Below are 16817 nucleotides of genomic sequence, written 5' to 3' on the forward strand. Positions count from 1 at the left end.
TTATTTTAATTTGTAAAAATAAAAATAATAATAAATAAATTTGTATGCCTCTTTTATGATTGTCTATTGCTGTCGTCGTTATCCACTGTTGTCATCACTCTTTGTTAAAATCAGGTCTCTCTTGTAAATGAGCTCCCGAGGCTCAATGGGGTTAACCTGTATAAATAAAGGTTGAATGAATTTTAGTATTTAAGCTACTATTAAGCCATTTAGGTTTTTTTTTGTTGTTGCTATTTTTGTATTTCAGCCATTGTTTTGCTTTTTCACATTCATGTCTTGCTTTCCTTTTTGCTTTGACAACTCAATTTCAGCTTCTTCAGAAAAGTTCAGCAGTCAATTTTCTCTTGTTACAGCTGTTCGCTCTGGTTATATGCTCCAACGGCCTGCCATACTCAAAGTGTGTGCGGCTTTACCTGGACCCCACAGCTCGGCCGCTGATTGGTCCGCTTGGCGCTCTGCCCTGAGGTGACGTCATTAGGATCGGCTGCTGGTGATCCTGGCTCGGAGTTCAGCCTCATTGAGAGCGCTCTGAGCTGCGGGGACGGACGGACGTGGAACCCCAACGGACTGAACGTTTTCAGGTAGGGAGGACCTTGTTGTTCTGTCTTCTCACCAACTTTAACTGACACTCCGAGATGAAAACCACCAGAGGGCGTGGCCTGCTCACCGGGCTTTTAACAGCTTTCTGTCTCCACCACCCCGCGACATTTATCAGTTCGTCAACAAACCATTATTCTGCTCGTACTTAAGAGGAACCCGTTTTAACGAACTGGTTGAAGATCGGGTGAGCTTCAGGGTGCTACCGGCAGCAGTGAGCCGGCTCGTGCTGGGCTCTCATTCAGGGAGGACCTCAGTACTTTCGAGGAGCAGATGGAATGTGCTCCTCACTGAGGTGATGGCTTCTCCTTCCACTGAAGCCACAAGAGGGCTGTGGTGTGGCTCAGCCAACCATCTATAAATAACTGAAGCTTTGAACAGCCCTGAAGATGTTATCAATCTTTAAAACATCGCGTTAATGAGGTGTTTCAAGCACATCCAGCTGTTTCATCACCTCTGTTTTAGTTCCCCTTCAGGATTTTTCCCTCTCAAACTCACCTCTGTTGATTATTGGAAGTTTATTGATCAGGTAGAGAGTGCACATTTCCTGAAAGGTTTATTGTGCATCAATAACAAGAAAACCAATCAGTGTGCCTGTGGGGGCACAAGACTCCATTGATTTACAGTTGTGATGAGACACCAAGCCCTTAAAATCTTTGTTTCTGAATCAAGTGAGAAGTGATTGGAGTCAACGAGTGATGAATCACTAACTGTTTATTCTCTGTGTTTGTGCACTTGGCACAGCAGGGAACGCTTTCGCCCACTACAGCGCTGGCCTCGACGTTTTTGAGTTCAGCTGTTGGACCTGATGAATCATTCTTATTGTTGTTGTTAGATGAAAAATGTGAATGGAGTTCTGTCTTGTCAGCTTCAACTTTATCAAGATTTTTTTTTTTTTTTTTTTGGTGTGTTTTTTTCCCCCATCCTGTGCATATCTGTGTCTGTCTTTAGACTTCTGAGGCACAAAAGATTACCGCAGTGATAATGTCTGAAATATGACTCCAAAAAGCAGAAAGCTGGCTGTGAAACAGACAAACCAGGATACTGTTTAGACCAGATCTTAAACTGATTATCTTGGTCCTCCCAGGTCCTGCCCATTAAACCATTTCCTTCAGTTTGTTTTGCAGTGAGGCTTATTTTTGTGTGCAAATAAGAAGCCTAACGAATGAAACAAAATGTCTATTAATGGTTATAAATAATATATTTTTGAAATGGGGTTCTGTAGAGAGGTTATGAACATTTAATATCTTACCTGTCATAGATAGTGCGTTGAAAAGCCTCAGTTTGGAGAAATAGTTTAACTTTGACCAGATTGACAAGCTACTGGTGGCAAGTGGATTGGTGCTTTAGGACCTTATGCATCCAGTTATTAAATAGATTTGACTATTTTTTTATGTTCACCCCTCCATGTTTTACGGTTTCACACTTTTCCTAAATCTATTTTATGGCTGAACCATAGTTTTCCTCACCTAACAGTGTTTTAATATGCAAAGTATGTTTATATTTTAATATGTCTGGATTCATGAAATTCAACAATTAAATAAGAAAAATATTCAACATTTTATGCAATTTGACAAAACTGAGAAAAAAATGCAGCAATCAAGTATCTTAGATGAACAAAACATTTAGTCATTCGATAAAGCATTTTAAAAACTGCATGCAATAACAATACAAACATTTCCTTACAGTCATTTACATAAATGATCTGAAAAGTTGAAAAGCAAAGATGTCCACGAAAGAGACACCACTCCTAAACTGCCTGAAACCTATTTGTTCAACGTTTGTACATCGCCTGATGATAAATTACCAATATTTCAGTCGAGGAGCTCCTTTTGCATGCTTCAAACAATAAATTACTAAATCATCGATTTCTGACCTCGCCTGTTATCAATCAATCATCTAGAGTTGAGATTCTGTCATACAGGGGTTTTAGCAATAAACTATTTTCTATACATTTAAATGTTGAAAACATTTCTACTAACTGCCCTCCCCACCTCAAATATGATTATGAACATCTTACTGAGCATAATTCATGTTCTTTAAACTGTTAGAGATAGAGTGATGATAAAAACAAGCAAAGGTAAACCTGTCTCCACAAGGATGCACTCTTTGACACGGCTGATTATCTGAGAAATGATTTAAAAGGCACTGTAGTTGTGCCAAAACCAAAACTTGCCAGAAGGACAAAAGATAAACAATTATTAAATATGTTCGTTTGTTTTCGGCTCTTTGTTGAGACGAGCAAATTTGTTCAATCAAGAGAAGTGGATCCGTTCAGACCTGCATGGTTTTTGTTTTAAGTAAAATTTTAGATGTATGGTTCCGACAAAAGATGATTTGGGCTACGGTGCAATAATTTATTATTTTTTGCTTAATTCAAGAAAAAAGTCAGAATTTTGAGAAAAATATCAGTACTCTGAGATTAAAGTCAGAATTTTGAGATTAAAAATCAAAATTCTGAGGTTAAAGTCAGAATTATTTTGCTAGTAACTAAACAGAATTTAGACTAACAGAATTTTCTTTTGGCATTCTGACTTTTTTTCTCATAATTCTGACTTTAATCTCAGAATTCTGACTTTTTTTCCCTCAGAAAAAAAAAATAAATAAAAATTGCAGCGTGGCCCTAATCCTCTTCCGTAGTTTTCTCAGTTGCATTAATTTGTCAGTTTGTAAATGTATGTTTATGTGTGCCGATTTGTATGAAAGTCTTGCTGAATATTAAAACCTGCATTAACTTTTACACTGAAACTTGTAACTTTCTGTCAGTTTGTCTCGTTTAATTGTCGTCACGTGTACGTGTGTGTTTCTTCTGTCCGCTGCTCATCACAGGAATGGGAAACCAGTGAGTACAGTGACTCTTACTCTGTGTGAAACTTTTCAAACCAAAGGGGGGATGCTGCATGTCACCTTCTATTCAGGGAAATGTGGTTATGATGTTGTGCTTCCCCCTAGTCTCAGACTTCTTCAGTCCTGTTGCTAAATGGGGTTTGAGCAGCCTGTCTTCACCACCGGGTCAAAAATAATGCCATCAGTTGACACAGAGAGACCTCTTTGACCCTCTACATGCTCATATGCTGTCTGCATGTGTCTTTTTCCTTTACAAACACACATGTTTAAAGCTTTTCCCCTTTTCTGCCCTTGCCTATGAGAAACATGACCCTCAATCTGCTGTTTATAGCATTTGTCTGTTTGAAAAATACAAAACGGACCCCTTGCTCATCTTTGACTATGTCAATGGAAGTAGCTTGAAATGTGTTTAAACATGACATAAGTTGCCCATGGAGACCATAACTTTCTGTCATTCAAAGATATAAATGTGAAGACGGAGTTTTATTAGGTGCATGCTGATGTTTGCTGAGCTGCCTGTTGAAAACAGAATGCAACCAGTGATCAGCAAATTTAATGCATTCAAATCTCCAACTTCAGTGTTTCAACGTCACACTCGTTCTCGGTGCATGAGTCGTCACGAACCTTCATCTCCATGTGAGCAAGGTGAGATGCATCAAACAGGCAGCGTGTAAGAGGTGCTTTCACTGTTTCTCTGCCTTTGTGTTGTGCAGTTATTTTTAACAAATGACTGCTTCATTAATTGAGCACGGAATTTACGGAAGCGCATTGCTGTCAAGATTTTTTCGTTTTGAACACTATCGCGTTTTAACGTGATAATTATACAGTAGTCTCTCACTACTTCACGGTTCCTTTTTTGCGGACTCGCTCTAGTGCGGTTTTTCAAAATAAGATAGGACACGATGCACAATAGGCTGATTGATGGATGAGCCGCACGATCGGCATGGAATTTAAATTTAAAATGAATTATTTTAAATTACTTGGCACCTGCGGCACATTTGTGCAGCCCACAGCTGCAGAAAAAAGCTTCCTCCTGCACCTCTGTGCAGCATGCACTGCGGGATAAGCTTCCTGCTGCAGCTGATCAGCTGTTCTCCGTGCAGAACAGAGAAGTGGGCGTGGCCAAGAACGCTTGCAGGTGGCAAAGAGCAGCGGAGGCAGAGAGGGAAACTGTGACATTCTGTGCTCTTTTAGAACGTTTAGAGTTTAGAAACATTGATATATATATATATATATATATATATATATTCACATACATAAACTACTACTTACTACTTGTACTACTATTCCTACTTGGTGGTTTTTCACTTATCGCGGGGCTTCAGGGTACAGATCCCCACGCGATAAACAAGAGACTACTGTGTATTGTACAAATGTGATAATATACTATACCATATAATAAATGTACCACTAGACTTTTACCACAATGCATTGTCCTCAAACTTGGTGAGAAACATCCTTTAGATGTGTAGTGTTGAACACAAGTAAAAAAGTCTAGTGTTAGTGGTTTTTTATTTTATTTTATTTCTCTATAAACACAAGTAGTGCAGACCTGACGCTGTGTGTTAAAGTGCATTAAAGTTGAAATGTCTTTGAAACCCCACAGCTGGATCTCCACAAACTTGGTGAGAAACTTGCTTTAAATGTATGGAATCAAAATAAGACAATCTGAAAGTTTGTTTTATTATATGTTATTCACCTTTAAACAGGGGTCATAGATAACGGCGCAAATACAGGCCAGCTGTAAAGGTTTTGTAATCGATTACTCTGGATTTGAGCGAGATTAAGGTTCCCAAATCTGGGGAAGGCTTTACCACAGTGATTCTGCTCAGAGTGCTTATACTGATAATGATTTCATCCACAATGCGCAGCAGCATCAGAATCTCTCCATGTCTTAGATCAAGCGTGCAGTAAATCTTGATCAGCATCTGTAAATTAACCATCATGCTCTCTTCATGAGGATACTAGCATGCAGGCTAAAAGCATAGCCTACTACCGCCATCTGGATGAAATGATCACATTTGCACAATATAATCACGTTTGTACAAAATATGATGATCACATTTGTACAACAATAATTATCACGTTATAACGTGAAAGTGTTCAAATTTTTATTTTTTCCTTGACAGCAATACGCTTCCGTAATTGAATGATTAATTTCCCGCTGAAATGTTACTTGTCAGACATTGAAGATGCTACCATAGTTATTGGTTTTTGTTAAATATTAAAGGCTGTGAAAGCCTTTGCCACAAGGTCTAAAAGTTAGCCCTGTGTAGCAGTTTTTTTATTTTTTAAATATGTAAAATTGTGTTTTTTGTGAGTTATTTTACCATGGGGAGAACATTGTTTTAATCAACGACATTTATTAAAGAAAATTAATGGCGCAGAGGTTAGAATGTGTGATCAGAAAGTTGCTGGTTCATGCAACTCACACCTGACTCCAACCTAATTTGCTCCACTCTGGTCCCTTGCGCATGACCTTTAACCCCCTCCCCCCAGCTGCCCCATGGGAGCCTTGGATGGCAGCCCTCTGTGTGGAGCAGCTGAAATAAAACAATTGCAATAAATAAATTAAGAAAAATGAATAATTTTACAATTGCTTTCATACTGAAGGAATACATTTTTTGAGCCAATCCTTGGTTGCCTGTAAATGACTGAATGTTTTCTGTGCAAATAACTTGGGAGGAGTTTTCCAAGGAAACTCAGGAAATGAAACATTGAAGTTCATTCCAGATTCTTTGGAAGCCCTTTTCCTGCTCTGTTAAAGTATCAACCGCAGCTGAGATTTGTTAAGTAAAAAAACATATTAATTTGGACATTAAACTGTCACATAGCTCAGCGTTTCCCACAGTAGATACATTTTACAGGTCCCTCTTGTAAATGAGTCCTCGTGGCTCAGTGAGGCTAGCCTGAATGAAAACAATAATAATTTGTCGAGGTATTGAGTTCTGTTAACTGTCTCTCAAGTATTTGACATAGTTTTTAGTCACACACACAAACTTGACTCTTCTCAACGTCAAACTAATCTGTATTTTAGAATATAAAAACATAAAACCTCCAATTTTTCTCCCAGTTTTCAGAGAAAACTGTGAAATAGAAAATAATGACTTGTAATTGATCTGCACTCCACTACAAGAGACTGGTGTCAAGTGTAGGGTGAGAACAGAGTTACATTGGACTCCATATTATTTGTTTTATCCCACCTCGTACAGGTAAAACCAGATGTTTACATACACCATATGAAAAGACAACCGTTTTTAACTAGATGAACGTGGCACCTTCAGGCATTTGTAATGAGTCAGAGTTGTGGATGTTGATAATTCTCTTCCTGACTTGGCTGATTTTCTTATTGTCACCCAAAGAAGGAGTGTGTTTGAGGAATGCCTTAAAATGCACCCACAAGTGTGACTCTCATTTAACTCGCACGTTGTCAGCTAACCAATCAAAAGTTTCTAAAGTCACAACATCATCATCATCTGGGGTTTCCCAAATCGTTTGAAGGCATAGTAATCTAAGTGTATGTAAACTTGTGGTTTTTAAGAACGTTAGTGATGAGACCAGCTATGTTCGATGGTCTGGAGACAGTGGCATTGACAAAAAGACAGGAGACAGAACTGGAAGTGGCAGAAATGAAGATGTTGAGGTTCTCCTTAGGAGTGACAAGGATGGATAAGATCAGGAATGGAGTCATTAGAGGTACAGCACAGGTTGAACAACTGGGAGATAAAGTTAGAGAGGACACTGAGATGGTTTGGACATGTTAGAGGAGGGACAGTGGGTATACTGGTAGAAGGATGTTAGAAATGCAGCTGCCAGTAAAAATGCAAAGAGGAGATATCTGGATGCAGCTAGAGAGGACATGGAGGTGGGTGGAGTGAGGACAGAAAGAGAGATGGAGGAGGTTGACTCACTGTGGAGACCCTGAAGAGGAAACAGGTTAAAGAAGAAACAATCAAAAAATTTCTCATTCAGTAATCAAACATTTACCCAGTTGAAATGATTTTGGGGATCTCAGCTCACCTAAAACAGGAAAGTCTTAGACTGATTTGATGTCAGACAGTGAGGAGAAAAATAATGACTGTTGCATTTTATTCAGGGTTTTACATTTCATCTTTACCAACAACGCTTTCTCAGACATCCATCTGAACTTCCTCCTTTTGCTTCCCTTCAGCACAAACTTTTTGAACACGCTGTTTTGTCAAACTTCCGTTTTGTTCAGTTTCTCTAAATAAACTGAATTTACGTGGTGAAAAATGACTAAACGTTTAAATGTTTACCTTGAGTTTTCTTCATAATCCCTTATGTTGCTCCATAAAGGGACATCACATACCATACCACTTATAGAGCACTTTAAAGATCCACAGGACCAAAGTGCTGTACACATAATAAAACAATCACACAATCAGACAGTAAAGAAGTATTTAAATAATTAAAAGTCAGCATTGCATACATGTTAAACTGTAGTGTAGGCGACTGGACTGATCTAGAACTTGAAACATGAACAACACGTGTTCCACTGTCATGGTATGAAAACCAAAATTAAATGTACAACATGATCTAAATCACATTTGTCAAACTCAAGGCCCGGGGACCAAATGTGGCCCTCACTGACGTCTTATCTGGCCCCCAAGAAGATATGTTAAACGTAAAATACTTTTATCACTTGAATTTTTTCAGGGATCTTTGATTATGATGTTGAATGTGCAGCAGGGAACGTCAAATGAGACCAATCAAACTCTTGTTGAGGAACTTGCAACCAAGAAAAGATGTCAGGTGTCTAACTTGAGTGAATGTAGATTCTGAAATTGGCCCTTAGTTTGAAAAAAAGGTTTTAATTCCAGCCCCCTTTTGTAAGTGAGTTTGCCACCCATGGTTTTATTTCAAAACAAAATACAACTATTCACACTGTTGCTAAAATAATATCACACTTTACTACAACTTTAAAGTTTTAAAATAAATATTAGTTATTAAAAAAAAGATTTAGCTTCATTTATGCTCAAAATAAATTATCTTATTTTTAAAGCTACATATATTTATAGCTACTGTTTATAATATTATTATAAATATTTACATAGTAATTATGTTTTTTAAATTTGATTTAGTTTTTTTTTTTTTCAATGCTGAAGAGTAATGGCTGTCAGTGTCTCTTTAAAACCAACACTGTCAAGCAATTGGAGCCAGCATTCTTAATAAAATGATGTGATTTATTTTAGATGTACACAAAAAAGAAAGACACAAACAAAAATATAGAATAAAAATGAGCTAATTTTGATTGAAGCACTACAGTAAAATCACTTATGTTTGTTTTTTCTGTCGACTTGCTCCTCATAGAGTAACTCTGGGAGCCTGATAGTTACTGTAAGTTTAATATTACTGAGCCTAAAATAGACTGTTTATTAGACCGACCAATATTCTAACTCTTTTAGCTTGTTGTAAATGTTTATTTGAAAACAGAATTGATTGCTTTCAATAATGGTAGGGGATGCTCTTTAAAGTGCCAAGCCATGATTGTCTGTGTTTTTTGCTATGGGAAAAAATTCAATCCAACCATCTTAGTCATTATTTTAAGGAGCAGAAAACTTTTAGGGATTGACTGCTGGTAGCTCCTCACTCTGTCCTCTGTCCTCACTCCACCTCCATGCCCTCTCTAACTGCATCCATATATTTTCTCTTTGGCCTTCCTCTTTATCTTTTTCCTGGCAGCTGCTTTTCCAACATCCTTCTACCAGTATACCCACTGTCCCTCCTCTGGTCATGAAACCATCTCAGTCTGGCCTCTCTAATTTTATCTCCCAGTTCTTCAACCTGTGCTGTACCTCTGATGATCTCATTCCTAATCTTATCTACCCTTGTCACTCCTAAGAGGAACCTCAACATCTTCATTTCTGTCACTTCCAGTTCTTTCTTCTGTCTTTGTCAATGCCACTGTCTCCAGACCATCCAACATAGCTGGTCTCCCAACTGTCTTGTAAACTTTTCCTTTGACCTTTGCTGACAGCCTTTTGTCGCAAATCATTCCTGAAACTTTTCTCCATCCACTCCATCCTGCCTGGACTCTCTTTTTCACCTCTTTACCACACTCCCCATTTTCCTGGACAGTGGACCCCAAGTCCTTGAAGTCCTGCACCTTTGCGACGTCTGCTCCTTGTAGCCTCATTGTTTCCACCGGCCTCCCTCTCATTCACACACATGTACTTGTCTTACTACAACTGACTTTCATTCCTCTTCTTTCAAGTGCATACCTCCACCTCTCCAAGTTCTCTTCCACTTGTTCCCTGTTCTCACCACAGATCACAATGTCATCTGCAAACATCATAGTCCATGGGGATTCCTGCCTGACCTCATCTGTTAGTCGGTCCATCATCAGAGCAAACAAAAAGGGGCTCAGAGCTGATCCTTGATGCACTCCCACCTCCACCTTGAAGCCATCCGTCACTCCTACAACACATCTCACCACTATCCTCATGCATGTCCTTTACCAGTCTAATATACTTCTTTGCAACTCCAGATTTCGTCATGCAATGCCACACCTCCCTTGGCACCCTGTCATATGCTTTATCTAAATTCCCAAATACACAATGACCCTCTCTGTACTTCTCCATCAGCATCCTCAAAGCAAAGATGGCATCTGTGGTGCTCTTTCTCGGCATATAACCATTAGTCTACCTGCATTCTTTTGCCTCCACTCTTATAGGTCACTCTATGTTCCTCCCTTTTTTGTAAATGTGTTGACTACAGTCATTTCTATTCTCTTAGCAAAATTCACCATCATCTGTTCTTCCTGTTTTTTTTCCTTGGCAACTTTAAACACACCGTCCAAAGGTTTTTTTTATTCAAATATACCAAAGTGCTGCTAATCATCAAGCTAAGCAGCTCCCTTTAGATAAACACTGTGGTATTTTTTACACTCAAATATCAAAGCAACTTTTTTTTTTTTGTTTCCATGGCAGCATAGTCAACTCCTGGTATTAGTGAAGGAGGCAAGTGGGCCACCCTGGATAGGTGTGTGTGCACGTGAGTGTGTGTTCAATATATAGACTTCAAAAGATCTTTAATTTTAGCGTAAGGTCTATGATGTGTATTTTAGTCGGTGGCTGCATGTCCTATTAAAATGTAGTCATCTTTAAATCTTCTGCTGTTTATGACCTAAAGCCCAACAAGCACAATTATAATCAATTATATAAATCTGAACTATTTGGAGGATGATGATTCACTCTAATAATATCAAGTCTTGCAAAACAATTTCCCACCATGTTATATAATTTCATACAGATGGACTATAAAGTTGGTAGGCAGCTACCTGATATAAACAAGTTTATTTTTGTTCTTGAGGTCCCGAGTTATCGGCACTTTTTGGGTTTATATGATTATTCTACCCCATAGGTAAGGCAGCCGACTTAAGACCCAAAAGTCCCACGTTCGATCCCAAGTAGGAATGCACGATATATATGGTACATGGTAGAAACGATAGAAATTTAGCCTACAATAGAGATCCGTCTTCTACCGGCTAACCGCAGTAATGCTGTGTCTGATGTAAAATCTGAGTTGTCAGTTTAATCGTTACTTTTTTTAGTTGAAAACTGTGCGTAAGTGGTGTTAAAGTATTTTCTTTGAGAGCTAATTAGCGAAGCTACAAGCCAACTACGGCCGGCTTGCCGTAGTGTTGCCGTATTCAGACGCATGCGCAAAACGCTGTGTTCCGTCAAAAGTTTTTTTTTTTTTTCCGTCAAAAGTTAAAGTAAGCGTTGGTCAGCTTTAGAGAAACCTGCTCTCTGATCTGTGAAAAGAACGCTGCTTTGTGCGATTTTACTGCGAGAACCTCTGGTTAAAGCTACAGAGGAAACTGGTCACCATTTTGTATCAGCTCTCCTTAAAATGGAAGGAGACGCCCACTAGAGGGTTGGAGGGTGAAGTGTTTCAGTGTAAAATGCTACTCTGTTGCTTTTCATTTCTTAAGTGAGAAGACTGGAAACTGTTAAGAGTTTACAACATATTCTTTTGTTTAAAACATATGGCTAAAACTACATTTGATATCTGTTGCACTGTTTTGCACTACAAGAAATTATTGATTTGTTTATTATTTCAAAACTCTCTGGACCTAGTAGTGGAATTTTCTTAATTGAGATTATTTTGTGGTATAGCAGTTTTCAAAATAAATGATGGCAGAAGGACATCCTATGCTTTTTAAAAATTCCTATTGAAAATTTTATACCAAAAACATATCGTGATATATATCATTATCGCCGCCCTTCACAATACATATCGTGATATGAATTTTATGCCATATCGCACATCCTTAATCTTCAGCCATTCCCACATAGTGTCTCTGAGCAAGACACCTAATCCCTAATTGCTCCTCTGGCGCTTACATAGTTGCCCACTGCTCCACCTGGGTGTATCCCAGGTGCGATGGGTTAAATGCAAAAAACTAATTTCGCCATTGTATGGGAACATACAGTGATGACAACTCATAGTACTTATGTTATCTTATCTTTAATGTGTCATAACACAACCTGTGTATTTATGTAAAGGTAACAACATAATAAAGGCTACGAATATAAGTGAACACTTTAGAAGTATAGTCATAATTATATTTTGATCTTCAAGACAACAAGATGTCCAGCAAGAGGTCCATCTTAAAATACAACAACAACAAAAAACCCCGACTAATTATTTGTTCTCGTCTGTGTATCAAGTACAACATTTAGGTTCATAACTCTTAATACAGAGTTTTACACAGTTCTAATACTGCTTTTTCATAGTACTGTATGATATTTTTTAGCTTGTATATTTGAACTGAGGTACATAATCATTAACTTGTAGTGGGAGTGGCTTTTGTATTTCTCTGCTATAAATTCCTGTACTGTTGATTATAAAAGCCACTGAACACTCGTAACTTTTTCCCAAGTGGGTCAAATGGGGAAACTATATTTACATTTGTGACCAACTCTTGTCTCTTACTGTTTCCAATAAGTTCAAATGATACTACAACACAACCCTCATTACAGCAAACAGAATTGTAAAGTCAAAAACGGCACTTTTCATTCACTCGAACCTTTCCACTGTAGTAATGTAATGATTTCCTTTGTCAATAGCTGTGGCAGATTAAGTTGTTTCATACCTGAAAGTGTGATAGAGAAATGATCCTTGTGATTAATGTTTTTAGGCATCATAAAATATAGTTGTGTCTTTTAGTCAGTTACCTTAATATGTTATCAGCTGTTATTAAAATGTTTCGTTCCACTGCACCATCTGAGCTAATACTCCAGATATCTCTTTAACCAGTAATATTGTTCAAATAAATTGTTGATTCTATTATCAGCACATCAGATTTCAGTTGACATGAACATTTCATTAAGCATTAGTCAATGAAAAGGTAGAATTATATTTGCGATTATAAAAATATAAAAAAGCACCAGTCCCATACTTTGTTCTGCATACTAATGCACATTTCTTTTTTTTATTCTACTTTTTTTTCAAAACTAGTATTGTTTCCGACGGTCTCAACAAGATGCCACTGGGTCAGGATTGCCATGCGTGGAAAAAGAAGACCTCAGATGTGAAGGAGAAGTACGAGTTCAGAGAGATACTGGGAACGTAAGTGTGTTTTTGCCAGCAGCAAATCCCTTTTGTGGTTCAGATTTGCATTTTGCGGTTTTAGCACTTTGTAGCGCAGTTATCTGAACATAGGTGTCGGTTTGACAAATTTAAAGCAAATTTGCTAATTGTTTTTATAGCTTTTTATAAGTTGTTTACCTCTGTGTACGTGCATGTAAATTTTGACCTCCTAATTATGATTTATTTAAGTACTGAGTAAGAAAAACACACCCTTGTAGCTTTGTTAGTAATAAATGTATCTGATGCTGTTTATATTGGTGCATAATAATGTTTAGGAGCATGCAACTCAGTACTCCTCTAGTTAATGTTACTTCATAAACTGAGCGTGAAGCAGTATTTAGTGTTCAGACCAGGTACTAATATGCATTCTGACTGATTTCTTCATTAGTGCACAGCTCGAAGTCTGAGTAGTTCACACTTGGCAGCCGTCCTGAGTGATCAGATTTGAGCTGATTCACAGACGAATGGTCTGTGTCACAGTAAGCTGTCAGCTGAGCACCAAACAGGACATCGGCAGATCTCCCAAAGTTTCTGCGAAATCATTTTAATTTAATCCGATAGGCTTCATTTTGTAGCCTAACAGACATAATATGAGAAAAATAAAAGAGCGTAAAACGATTTATGATCGCACAGATCGCTCAGTATCAGCTCATAAAGACAATTTAAAGCCGTTATCTCCTGAAACGCTCTAGGCTTGCTGGCAGGCTGTCAGCAATTTTATTTTTCCTGTGTACACAAGCACTTTGTATAACATAAAACATTTAGTTGGAAAGCTCATATTCTTGCTGTGTTATTGACACAGATTATGAAGTATTACAATGTGGTAACATCAGATACAGTCAGCTCCAAAAACCATAAAATAAATGTTCTCCCTCATTAAGTGTCCTAGAAATTGACTTACCGGGTAGATATCAACTTGGCAAAAGTGTGTTTTTTTTAACATAAGACCAGCAATCACGTTGATAAAACTTATTCCTGAAATAATAAGATGTATATTTTACATTAAATTAATTAAGAGTGCACACTGATGTTCAGAGTTCAGTATTATAGGTGCCGTATTTTTCGGAGTATTAGGTGCACTGAAAATCCTTTAAGTTTCTCAAAAATCGACAGTGATCCTTATAATCAGGTGCGCCTTATGTATTAATTCTGGTTGTGCTTACCGACCTCGTGGTACACGGAGCTCAAAAATCTATCAAAATGAACTTGTTTCGCTTAATGCGCCTTATAGTCTGAAAAATACGGTACTTTCTGGGAGCAGTGTTGTACTGTTGCCGTGTTGTGGATTCCTGAGAACTTTTGACTTTAAAGAAAATGTGTCTGGTCCTTTTGCTTTAAAAAGGCTTTTTTAGCCCAACATGTCAATTTATTCTAATGTTATTAAGACTATTATTTGCTCATTAGGCTCTGCTGGGTTATATTTGGTCCCTTTGTCCCTCCCATGGTAAACGTTTGACAAGCTGTATTTCTTCACGAGCCTCAATGTAAATTTAAGGGTCATGAGACAAGATGTTTATCCAAGGTGTCATACTTTGGTATCTTTTAACACGCCCACATCCTTGTTTGTTCAGGATTAAGTCATGGGTGCACTATGCCAATACAAGTGAAAGCCTAAGCATACGGATGTTATGAAAACTTACAATTTTTTACAGCTCACTGTTGCAGAGGTTAACAAAAAGGTGTCAACTTGTCAAATGTATTTGCACTTGCGACTGTAGCCATTGTAAAAAAAAAAATAGATTGAGGAGCTGCTTACAGCATGCCTACTACAAAGGGTCATGCAGAAATGGATTAAAATGTTTTAGGAGTTTATATTTTTAAATATCACTGATAACAGGCTTATATATTCTTAATGCTAAATTAAGCGAGCACAGTTTTTGTAAAATAAACCTGCTAATTTTTTGACTATTTATCAAAGTTTTGTTGTTGAAATCTTGTAGTGTTTTTGCCGTGCACCTAAATGAAAGATCCCAGAGGACATCTGAACATATGAAAAAGCCTTCCAGTCCTCCCAACCTTCTCAGCTGCCCCCGGTTTGGGGCTGAGCTCGTCTGTGGAGAGATCGCCCGCTCGCTGCACTGAGCTCTGAGAAACACATTCATTTGCCATTGCTGGGTTGTTGTCTTGGTAACAACAGGAGACACTTTCCATAATGGACTCAAACAGTCACTATGGAAACAAAGTTTTTGATTTGCTATTAATAATCCACCACCAGGCTACATATGTGTGCACTGTGCATGAGATAAACTCTCTTATACAGAAAAATGCAGAAAGGAATGAAAGATTTTGTAATTTTTTTTTTATTGATTTGCTCATATATGACAATGGTAGAGATTTACTGTCAGTGCCTTAATTTGATTGTCAGATTATCATGTTTGCAGCACACAAACTATTAATTTGCCTGTTCAGACAAAAAAAAAAAAAAAAAACTCTTGCTTTAATTGAATGCTAAAGGTGTACTTGAATGCATCACATGTAAAAAGTGATTAGAGTAACAAAACTTCATCAGTCATTTGGCTTAAGAAACAAAGTAAAATAAAGTAAACACAATGCGCAAATACTCATCACATTCAATTTTACTTAAAGTAACTTGAGGCAAAGCATTTTTTTAATAAAACAATTTGTATAAATGCTATTTAAAAAGCTCCACAGGCCACATTTAAAATGAGGACAAAGCATGAATAAACGTGATCAGTAGGAATATAAAAATCTAAAATGAAGAAGCAGTGTAAAAATGATGACACCAGTGGCATGTATCTGCGCTGATAATCCCCGGCTGGAACCATATGTCCTTTAATCAAAGCAGATGGGGATTACCAATAGCACTTTGACTGCAATCAACGCAGATTTTCCTCTGCTTTGCTCCCATTTTAATTCGTTACTATTTAAATCACCCACCACGTCCTCTGTCTTTCGTCCTATTTGTGTCCGGCACGACTCGAAACAGATTATTTTTTTCTCCTACAAATTCAGGCCCATTCAGTCTTGTCACCTGTTCTTTGTGTCCTAGATTCACAGTGTGCTCACCGTAGACCAGGTGTCCCAATGCACCTTGCTGCGCTTTTGATTTTTAGCTAAAAATAGTGTGTTTGTTATACATGGATGGAGACATATGACTGTTATGGACTAGTGGTTCCCAAAATTGGAATCAAGACCTCACTGAATTGTGAAACATCAAGTTTAGATTCTTGACAAGGTTAAAAAATTACAAAAGACAGCTTATTTTTGGCCTCAGCTGTTACAATATATAAAAGTGTACTTATGTTGCTGTTATGCCTTTAATATCAATGTTCGGCGATCTAAACCAAAATTAATCAGGGTCACAAGTCTGCGCTGTGGTTCTTTTCTGGGTCAGAAGATGAGAAGTTTGGAGAGCCATCGTATGGACCAAACTCCAAATCCTGGGTTAAACATGGTTCTAAGACTAGAAGTGGCTCTTGGACAATTTGCATTAGAATCTTGATGTCCTCCGATGGAAACAAAGTAATATTAAAAACATTAAATATATATACTTTTAATAACTTTTTGTGAGACACCCAAAAAACAAGCCAACTTTAACCCCAAGACTGAAGCTTTTGGACTAAAATAAGCCAGGTTTGTAATATTACTTGTGTGCTGGCAGAACCAGGCTATAGAAAAACAAATGGACTCTTAATGTTGCATCTTTTATCCATGAGCTGGCCTCTCAGTCTTTTGTGCAGACTGTGCATTTGATAAGCCAGGATTGCATAGATAATGGTAAAAAAAAAAGACTA

The 16817-nt window shown here is 37.7% G+C and overlaps 1 protein-coding gene across 1 annotated transcript in view; it reads left to right on the forward strand.

Annotated features, from left to right (window-relative positions):
• The first annotated feature begins 482 nt into the window (after nt 1-482).
• Nucleotides 483-16817, forward strand: part of camk1b (calcium/calmodulin-dependent protein kinase Ib) — a 54935-nt gene continuing 38600 nt past the window's right edge. The window contains exons 1-2 of the mRNA XM_037678960.1: nt 483-581; nt 12931-13041. Of these exons, the coding sequence (XP_037534888.1) occupies nt 12956-13041 (86 nt within the window). The 5' untranslated portion in view covers nt 483-581; nt 12931-12955. The remainder of the gene's footprint in view (nt 582-12930; nt 13042-16817) is intronic.

Source organism: Nematolebias whitei, chromosome 7 (genome assembly GCF_014905685.2).
Source record: "Nematolebias whitei isolate Nwh7 chromosome 7, NemWhi1, whole genome shotgun sequence".
In the NCBI taxonomy this organism is placed as follows: Eukaryota; Metazoa; Chordata; class Actinopteri; order Cyprinodontiformes; family Rivulidae; genus Nematolebias; species Nematolebias whitei.